This window comes from Hypomesus nipponensis, chromosome 2, assembly GCF_054491055.1.
Source record: "Hypomesus nipponensis isolate SF chromosome 2, ASM5449105v1, whole genome shotgun sequence".
In the NCBI taxonomy this organism is placed as follows: domain Eukaryota; kingdom Metazoa; phylum Chordata; class Actinopteri; order Osmeriformes; family Osmeridae; genus Hypomesus; species Hypomesus nipponensis.
Window position 1 is genome coordinate 12,304,284 of NC_140362.1, and position 10,717 is coordinate 12,315,000.

At 52.8% G+C, this 10,717-nt stretch overlaps 1 protein-coding gene across 1 annotated transcript in view; it reads right to left on the reverse strand.

Annotated features, from left to right (window-relative positions):
• Positions 1–1,831: 1,831 nt before the first annotated feature.
• bbs9 (Bardet-Biedl syndrome 9) overlaps positions 1,832–10,717 on the reverse strand; it is a 102,555-nt gene continuing 93,669 nt past the window's right edge. The window contains exon 22 of the mRNA XM_084706496.1: positions 1,832–4,019. Within this exon, the coding sequence (XP_084562622.1) occupies positions 3,592–4,019 (428 nt within the window). The 3' untranslated portion in view covers positions 1,832–3,591. The remainder of the gene's footprint in view (positions 4,020–10,717) is intronic.

Sequence of the window (10,717 nt, forward strand, 5' to 3'; positions counted from 1 at the left end):
CACTTCACGTGTCCTCACTCAAGATCTCCGCGCGCTCTCATCACGGTCACACAGCTAGATGAAGGTGGAAAAGGAGAACTGATAGCGCATTAAGGACACATTGTTAAAGGGCTCTACTGCGCTCAGGATGAACATACAATAAGGCCGTATCCCAGAAACCTTTTATTCCCCATTGTAAAATTCTGTAGTTTATTAGACTAGTCTGTACGACACGCTTAGTCTTTCTCCTTAAAACCAGTCCAACCCTTTATGAGAGACACATTTTCAATGTTCTTGTTAACCCTCCAAGTCAGACATTAATAAGGAACAATAGCTGAGTGGCATATCTAAGGTTTGTATGTTTCCAGTGTTGTTGTTTTGAGACTACACCTTTTAAATCACTTTGACACACTTTAAACTGTGGTTCTCGGGAACCTCAAACGGGAAGGAAACGCATGCATGTCTTCAAAGGAACCAATTATGGCCCAACCCCTTTTTACTGCGCGTAACTGTCAAATAACTATGTTTTCTTTTATATAATTACATTCCTTGCTTTCTACTTTACGTCGTAAACACGTTTCTAGGGATTAGGCATGGGTGAATGGCAAACGCATGGAGCCAACGTGTAAGGCTGAATGGCTTCCAAGTGCGATCGTCTTTAGATCGACACAGAATCATGTTAATATTAGTCGCTAGATGGCGCCAAAGAACCCCCCTTCTGAGGGGAGGCGTCCTAGCCGCAGGATTATTACAGATAGACCGGGTCCGAACAGGTCTTTAACTGAGACATGATCCTCCTCCCACTGCAGCGAATAGCTCTGTGGGAGGATGTTGATGATATACCAAGACCACGCATGTTGTGACCTTGAGACGGTCCATAATAACCAGAACGCACAGAGAGGGAGTGAGCCCAAACCAACTTAAACACCTTAAACGGGGACATCCCAAATGTATATCTCCATACCCATAATAATAGGATACCTCCCCTCAAAAAACACAGCTGGCGACAGTGCATTTCTAGAACCGGCCAGATGATTTCCTGGTCAAGAGAAGCCTGGTTATCTCCCCAGCCTTGGCTCTCCTGGGAGGTAGTCGTGAGCATGGTGCCTACAGGTGGTGGAAGCTGCCTCGGCGGTGGAGAGGGGCCCTCTCCTCAGCTGCGCGGGGTTAAGACCGCGGGGCAGACCCGACGTCTGCTCCGGGCTAGCAGGGTTTACACTCAGCTGTCGCGTCAGGACCGGAGGGTGACCTGCATCCTCGGGCCCCCGGGGTCCCGCGCCGTCCGGAGGGCAAGCAGACGCACGACGGCGGGTCCATCCGGACCTAAATACAAGCCCTGAACTTTGACCTCCCGACAGGGGGCGTGCGGGGGTCGCAGACCCCTCCGGGTTCAGCTGTGTGAGCGAGCGACTCCACGGCGACGTCGTTAAGGCCCCCGGGGGGGGGGGGCAGCGCCGGGCCCGTTTACAAAGTACGAGCGTTTTTCGGAAACACAAACCCAACACAAATACTAAGGCACCAAGAACACAAGACACACACTCTCCCCGCACAGACAGCGAGGGGTTGCCTTTCCCAGAGAGTGGCGAGGAGAAGGAGAAGCATTTATCAAAGGGCACTGAAGAGAGCTGAAGGTCTAGTCCCAGGCTAGGGCCCATCACACTCCACACTTTCTCTCGTTTTACAAGCTTTTCACAGGGAAGTAGGGATAACAGTTAATCTTGGCTCATATATACACATTACAGCTGCACACATACTGCTCTGGACAGGACAATGCAGATCCGTCTGACATACGGCCCCGCTCCTAATCCTCTCCCACGACGACTTCTCAAACAAAACGACACAGACTCATGTGTTTTCTAAAAGTCTAATCCAAAGGGCTTTTTATTTTATTTTATTACATTCTCTCAAAACCAGTGTGGCACTGTTACAGCGTTTTACAGAGGGGCGTGCGGCCATGTTTGGTCGTTCTATCTTATCCTGTTCAGTGTCCCGTTGCCACAGTGGCGAATGCCTTTGCTGAAAATAATAAAGGTTCTTGAAGAGAATACATAGACGAACAGGACATAATATTCCTGAAAGGTATCTGCTGGAGTCAAACTCCATCGACTTCCGGAATGCCTCTCCAATGCACAGGTGTACAAGTTGAGCTGTTTAATTTGGCACGGGTCAAATTAAACAGCAAGTCCCAGCGTTACTCTATCTTCAGTTGACCTTGTGTCGAAGCTCAAGGAAAGTTTGCACAGACCAGAGGAAGGGGGAGAAAACAATGACTAGGCAAGCTGTTTAGGGACAAGTCCTACATTCTGTATGAGACACAATTCCAAACACTCAGTGAGCAAGATGTGATACAGACAGAGACAGAGAGAGAGGGTTAGGGAGGGGGTGAGAGGGGTGAGAGGGTAAGATGGGGGGAGTGAGAAAAGAGACATTCAGTAACAAACATTTAAACAACACTAGGTAGAGCTATATCAAATTACCCTGTTTTGTCCAAAAAAAAGAAAGAAAAAAAAGAAACGTAGGCATCGAAGGGGTGCCTTGTAAATCAGACTAGCTGATAGCGGTACAAAACCTCTTCTATGATCCATCCAGTTAGCTGGGTAATATGCAGATAGAAAAAGGTAACACGGCTAAACTCTCAAAGACACCTTCCGCTACATACTTACAGTATGCACAGTGGGACAGCGACTTATGAAGCTTCTTGAACTGTCATTGGCGAAGCTGCCACAACATCCCTTTAGGAAGGTTGTATCCGAGACTGGCTGAAAACATTGCAAAGGTTTATGCTGTGTGTGTGTGTGTGTGTGTGCGTGCGTGCGTGTGTGCGGATTGCCCAAAAAAGTCGAACGCTGTCGAGATTCCCGTGCGTTTGTATTTGTGAGAGAAGATGTGCGGATGGCCCTGCGAGCATCAAAAGGACCGGGAGGTTTTCCTGATTAACATGTGTGTGGTCAGGAAAGCCTGCCTCCTAATATGGGCTTCTTCCCTCCCAACTGCCTCAGCCACTTCCCTGCGCCCCATCTCAGTCAGGATCTCCTGGCCCCGCTCGGCGCGTCTGTCCTCCCACCACCACAGATGGAGGGAGAGTGGCCTCAACTTACCCGTCGTGGGAAGGGGGGGGTGGGGGGTGGAGGGTAGGACAGACGGACATGAGGCGGGTTATTCTTAGACCCCGTGCGGGGGTGTGCTTGGCGTGAGGCGTGGTGCCACACGAGGGGGGCCGGGGGGGGGGAGGGAGGCGAGCGGAGCGGGGCGGACGTCAGAGTTGTCCGTGCGTGGGCGCAGTGGTTTGGGCAGACGGATGAGGGACGCTCCAGGACTGCGGGTTCCACAGGGAGATGCTGCCGGAGGAGGGAGGGGGGGGGGAGAGGCTTTGATGCCGAGCGTCGGCTCTGCCCCTGCCCTCGACGGGAGCTTCCGACCGGGCCTGATCCTCAGAGCTCCGGCCCAGAGCGACGAAATGCCGCTGCGGTCTATGGCTTTAGGGAAACAGCGACAGCCCACATACGGTGTGCCTGCGTGTGGGAGTTTTGGAATAACGTAAGCGTCAGTGGAGATGTGTGTGTGTGTGTGTGTGTGGATGCTTGCGCTCGCATGTGTGCATCCAGTTTGTGTTTATTGCACGCCGTCTCCTTCCTCAGGCTCTTTCTTCTTCTCCTTGACCTTCACAGAGGACTTCCTGGACACCTTCTTGTCACCGGCCTCCTTGGAAGACTCCTTCGTGGACTCCTTCTTCTCCTTGGAAGACTCTTTGGTGGACTCTTTTTTCTCCTTCGATGACTCCTTCTTTGACTCCTTGGCGGGCTCTTTTGAAGACTCCTTCGACTCCTTCTTCTCCTTGGAAGAGGGCTCCTTCTCCTTTGAGGACGACTCCTTTTTCTCCTTGGAAGAGGGCTCCTTCTCCTTTGAGGACGACTCCTTCTTCTCCTTCGTGGAAGACTCCTTCTTCTCTTTCTTTTCCTTCTTCACCTCCTTTGCCGGCTCCTCCTCCTCAACAAACTCTTTCATGGCCCCCTCTGCCTTTTTCTCCTTTGAGTCTTTCTCTGAAAGAGGGGGAGAGAGAAAGAGAGATGGAGAGACATGGGTTATGAATGTTCTTGCGCTCCCATCAGGAACTAAACTTCAACGCCAGGTCATGAAGCTCAGGTGTTTGTCATTCTGTGACAGTTTGGTTTTAAGAGCACAGAAGTCAAAACCAATCTTTTGTAGTACAGGGACAGGTACATTGGAATTATTTGGTTCTGCTTTGGTTCCGTTCTCTTGACAATCCCTGGCAGCCTGTGGTAAATCTTTCCTAAACAATATACATTTGAGTATTACTTCTTAACCTATATGTATTTATAATATACGAATGACTGAAGATATTTATAAGAGCAGCAAGAATGGCGTATTCCTGAATAAATCACCTCAAATAAACCTAAACTGAGAATGACAACGACAATCAACGTAACAATATGTACATGTAGTGGATACAAAGTGATGGGTGCAGTAGCTGGGTGAGAGGGAGCCTGAAGGAGTGCAGGGGGGCAGAGCAGGAGGGCAGGGCTGGGGGGAAGGGGGGCAGAGCAGGAGGGAAGGGCAGGGGGGCAGAGCAGGAGGGCAGGGCTGGGGGGCAGAGCAGGAGGGCAGGGCAGGGGGGCAGAGCAGGAGGGCAGGGCTTGGGGGCAGGGGGGCAGAGCAGGAGGGCAGGGCTGGGGGGCAGGGGGGCAGAGCAGGAGGGCAGGGCTGGGGGGCAGGGGGGCAGAGCAGGAGGGCAGGGCTGGGGGGCAGGGGGGCAGAGCAGGAGGGCAGGGCAGGGGAGCAGAGCAGGAGGGCAGGGCAGGGGGGCAGGGGGGCAGAGCAGGAGGGCAGGGCAGGGGGGCAGGGGGGCAGAGCAGGAGGGCAGGGCTGGGGGGCAGAGCAGGAGGGCAGGGCTGGGGGGCAGGGGGGCAGAGCAGGAGGGCAGGGCTGGGGGGCAGAGCAGGAGGGCAGGGCAGGGGGGCAGAGCAGGAGGGCAGGGCAGGGCACGGGGGCAGGGCAGGGCGGCAGGGCAGGGGGGCAGGGCAGAACACCAGTTAGGGGTCCTACAGTGTGGCAGGTGCCCGCTTCTGTATGAACGCAACCCAAACTTGGAAAAGACCGGAAGAACTAAAAGACTACGGGCTCCATATGAGGCTGTCGGAAATCTCTTCACATGTGCTGAGGGCTGCCAGTGTCCAGGTCTTCTATTGGATCTCCTCTGAACGAGTGGCTTTCAGACGGCTTCTGAACGAGACTAATTGAGGGACAAGGGCACCTGTTGCATCACAAAGGACCCCCCCCCCTCCCCCACCCCCCCCTCCTCCAGCTTTGATTAGCTCATTGATGAAGATAATACAGGGCCTGTTGTCTCCCCACAACGAGACGTGCTTATCTCCATGAGAAAGGAGAGGGCAGTGTGTGTTTGTGTGTGTGAGAGGGTCGGGAATGGGCGGGGGGGGGGGGGGGGAGAGACACGACAGCGTGTGGGAATATGGAGAGGGACTCTAATCAGCTGGGTAATCGTCTAGGGCTCCCGAGAGTGAAGTGTGCGTTGTGTGTTATTGAGTGTGTGTTGTTGAGTGTGTGTGTTGTTGAGTGTGTGTGTGTGTGTTGTTGAGTGTGTGTGTGTTTACAGAGAATAGAGAGGCACGAGAGCCGTGGGTGACAGTGTGTAGGTAGGATCACACTGTCAGGTGCCACAGAGTAACAGTAACGGTTTGCCCAAATCAAACTGATCGAAACCCTTCGCAAGGCTCATAACACCAAGTACATCAGCCTGAATGTCCAAGCACTGCAGCCGGGCTCTGGCCAAGCACTGCAGCCGGGCTCTGTCCAAGCACTGCAGCCGGGCTCTGGCCCAGCACTGCAGCCGGGCTCTGTCCAAGCACTGCAGCCGGGCTCTGGCCCAGCACTGCAGCCGGGCTCTGGCCCAGCACTGCAGCCGGGCTCTGGCCCAGCACTGCAGCCGGGCTCTGTCCAAGCACTGCAGCCGGGCTCTGGCCCAGCACTGCAGCCGGGCTCTGGCCCAGCACTGCAGCCGGGCTCTGTCCAAGCACTGCAGCCGGGCTCTGGCCCAGCACTGCAGCCGGGCTCTGGCCCAGCACTGCAGCCGGGCTCTGTCCAAGCACTGCAGCCGGGCTCTGGCCCAGCCAGCGTCTCTTTTCCAGTGACTGACAGGCGACCACTCAGGGTAACAAGAACATGTGTGTTTCTATAGAAGTGAGTCAGGGCTTGGTGAGTGTTAATTGAGGAGGCTTGTAAACGGTCGTGTTTTTCCGACTGCGGCCCGCAGTGTTTTCCGTCTGGTCTCCTAAATAAACCCCCTCAAACACACACACACACACACACACACACACTTACATACTGCATCTGATCCCTAGGCCACCCCGGCAGACAAATCAACGTTGACCACCCCCCTCCCCCCACACGACCACCCCCTCCCACCACCACCCCAAGAAGCTACACGACTTATTACGAGGCTACGACATTGAGACAGAGTGCGAGGTAAAGTGCCAGTAAACCTGTACCGTTCAAACCCCATAAAAGCCAGCAGATGCTAAAGGGAGCAGCGGTGTCTTGTTGTCATGACCACAGGCGCTCACATTCAAGCCTGCCTCTCACTGCCGGTGATACACAGGAGAGGAGGAAGGGAGGACCATGGCAACCACGCGTGCACGCGCACGCTCGCGCGCACACCCAGCACCCGCAGATCTTTTACAATCACACATGAAAGAGGAGGTTTATTCTAACACGGCGGAGAAATGCTGACACAGGAACTTTGGTTTGTAGGCATGGCAGACGTGGTGGTGCGCACAGCAAGTGTGCGTGTGCTGGTGTCAATCCTCACACAAGGAGGGAAGCAGCATTCGTGTTTGTGTATATAGGGAGACAAGTCAGTGTGTGTGTGTGTGTGTGTGTAAGGCATCTTCATGTTAATCCTGTTGTGGGAGGTAGCGACAGCCTTAATCTTGGCTGGACGACGTCTGTCTGTCACTGCTGTGATTGGGAGACTCCAGTATCAGGGAGAGAGAGGAGCCTCTGTCCACACTGCACTCCTCAACAGCTGAGCAGCTCTCTCTCTCTCTCTCTCTCTCTCTCTCTCTCTCTCTCTCTCTCTCTCTCACACACACACACACACACCCATTCACACTCCCTCACTCACTCACTCACTCACACACACACACACAGAGTGTAGAACAGTGAGCGACTGACATAACCTGAATTGTTTGATTTTGCAAACGTGTTCAAAACAAAACAGCTGCAGTAGCTGTCGTCGACTCAAGTAACCAAGCAGCCACAATAGATGGCGGACGGCGAGTGCTACCGTTTTAGATCCAGCCCCAGTTTGTGAGACTGGGTTTGCGAACACTTTTCCAGAGCACCCATTGGTTGACCGAGTCACATTGTGAGAGACCACTATGCCACATCAGAGGCCACTACCTCCCAACCAACAATATAGCCCTGTGTGGACTAAACACAGACACACACACACACACACACGCACACCAACACACAGTGTGGACTGGAACATAGCGTGGGTGTTTCATATGAGGCTACAGAACACAGTAGCTAACATTAAACCTTCCCAGAATAGGACGTCTGTGGGAGAGTGGCTTTGCGGGGGATGTCACACTAGGGACATAAGACAGGCTAACTTCTGACACTGTAACAAGGATATTGTAACACAGGCTAACTTCTGACACTGTAACAAGGATATTGTAACACAGGCTAACTTCTGACACTGTAACAAGGATAGTGTAACACAGGCTAACTTCTGACACTGTTACGAGGATATTGTAACACAGGCTAACTTCTGACACTGTAACAAAGATAATGTAACACAGGCTAACTTCTGACACTGTAACAAGAATATTGTAACACAGGCTAACTTCTGACACTGTAACAAGGATAATGTAACACAGGCTAACTTCTGACACTGTAACAAGAATATTGTAACACAGGCTAACCTCTGACACTGTAACAAGGATAGTGTAACACAGGCTAACTTTGACACTGTAACAAGGATATTGTAACACAGGCTAACTTCTAACACTGTAACAAGGATATTGTAACACAGGTTAACTTCTGACACTGTAACAAGGATATTGTAACACGGGTAAATCCTGGCACTTTGACTGTGTCGTTGATTAACAATGACACGTCTAGAGAAGCCAGCTCCCCTAATAAAAACGACAAGCTCGGGGTTCCGGCCAGCCTGACCCTCCAGACAGGAGCAGCAGAGCCACCTCAGACAGACCGGAGAGCAAAGCGGCCCCGACGCTCAGTCGCCGTGTGTTCACAACCAAGGCTGGAGCAACCCCCCCCCCCCCCCCCCGACGGCGACGTCGCCCCCTCGCCCCAGAGCGGACGACGACGACGAGAAGACAAACAAAGAAAGACCAACAAAAACAAAACCACTGCCAGCGAGGGGATAACGTGTACCTCAGAGGAGGCGGCGGCTATCTCGCTGGCGTTCAAAGCGGAGGGTTCGCCGCTCTGCTGGGCCCTCTGAGGGAGGGGGGGGGAGGAGTGCGGGCCATCTTTTCAGCTGCAGGGGGCCGTAGTCAAAATACACACGGGCCGCACAGAGCGCCCGCATTCCCCAGCGTCCCCGGAGCATGCGGGAGGCCTCGCTAGCTCCCCGCTGGTTTAAAAATACAGCCGCTAGACCGCTCCTCGCTAGCCAGGGCCCTGCCACCGAGCTCTGTGATGTCTGTCTGTGTGTGTGCGCTTATGCCGTTTGTTTGCTCGTGTGTATCTGTATATATGTGTGTGTGTATACTGTATGGGTTGGGTGTGTATGTGTGTGTGCGTGTGTGAGCGGTCCAGACTAAATGGTCCACACGGGACACAACAGCAGTGTGTGAAAATCTAAAAACAAACGTTTTGAGAGAGACGTGGGAACACAGAGCGAGAGAGACAGACAGAGATAGAGAGGGGAGCGCTGGGGACTCTATCACAAGAGACACCACAATACACACACACACACACACGATGTAAAAGACACCTGACAGTTGATATCAGGTATGCTTTATCTTGGACTCTGGGCCCTGTACTGGGCAGGTGAGAGACAGACTCAAGAGCAGCACCACAGAGCTCAATATATATACACACACACACACACGCACGCACGCACACGCACACACACACCAGCTGTAAGGGGCTGGGAGAGGGCAGAGGTAAAGGGTTGTGTTCCCGCGGCTGTGCAAACACTGGGCCTTAATCCCAGAAAGTCGTGGAGTCTAAGCCAATAACCTCTCTGGTAAACCACTGCATGATCAAGCAAATTACTCCTCTATGTGGGGGTGGGGTCCCACCTCCTACTCACTGCAATTACCACAGAAAGTACGAGGAGGAGAGAGACAGAGAGAAAGACAGAGAGAGACAGAGAAAAAGACAGAGAGACAGAGAGAAAGAGAGAGATGAGACAGAGACAGAGAGATACAGAGAAAAACAGAGAGACAGAGAGATATACAGAGAGGGAGAGAGAGACAGAGAGATACAGAGAGGGAGAGAGAGACAGAGAGAAACAGAGAGATACAGAGAGAGAGACAGAGAGAAACAGAGAGATACAGAGAGAGAGACAGAGAGAAACAGAGAGAAACAGAGAGAGAGACAGAGAGAAACAGAGAGATACAGAGAGAGAGACAGAGAGAAACAGAGAGAAACAGAGAGAGAGACAGAGAGAAACAGAGAGAGAGACAGAGAGAAACAGAGAGATACAGAGAGAGAGAGACAGAGAGAGACAGAGAGAAACAGAGAGAGAGACACAGAGACAGATACAGACAAACGAAACAGAGAGACACACTGGAGTGTTGGGACAGCTGCTAATGAAATGGCTACTGACTGGGAGTGTGCACTGTGTGTGTGTGTGTGTGTGTGTGTGTGTGAGACAGACAGACAGAGGGAAGAGAGAGACATTATACACGTGAGCCTGTATGAGTCAGCGAGCTGGTGTTTCTCTCTGTTTACATCTGTTTGTGTTAAGTGTGTGTGTGTGATGGAGAGGAAGAGGGAGTTTGAGTACATAACCAAGTTTGTATGTGTGTCCCCGATGTTTCAGTGTGTGTGTGTGTGTGTGTGTGGCTCCCAGCAGCAGGTCCAGTTAATAAAGCGCTCTATCAGTCCATCTGGGGGCTCTTTGGCCGGAGGGCTGGAGAGGTAGAGTAAACGAAGGGCAGGCGGAGGAGTGGGGAGTCGTGGAGAGGATTTAATAACTCCTCTCAGACAGGGACAGTCCCTCACTAGGGGATGTGTGTGTGTGTGTGTATATGGATGTGTGTGTATATGGATGTGTGTGTGTGTGTGTGTCTAGGCTGAAGCAAATTCAAGAGGTCTAGGGCTCTGAGTCAGATCCCCACAGATAAGCGCAATGAGCACACTTGAGCCTTTGTCTGGCTGTTTGGGCGTCCTAGCGACACTGTTGTGTGTCTCTGAGAGTAGGATAACCAGGCTGGGGCCCAAACCAAATAAACAGGCTCCCTTGACCACAGATGAATCCAGAACTGGAGGGCAGAAACCCGTTCCCTTCACTCATCACGGTGGGCCGGGACGAGCGCCGGCCACGCCCTGAAGCTGATTGGGGAACCAATGGGAGGGGAGGAAGGGACGACTCAGGGGTTTCCACGTGATTGACGACCACTTAACGACTAGTCGCAGCGCCACCCCGTATGACCCCTCTCACCCAGACTCCAGACGAGGCCGTGACACGCACGCACACAGACACGCACACACGTCTACA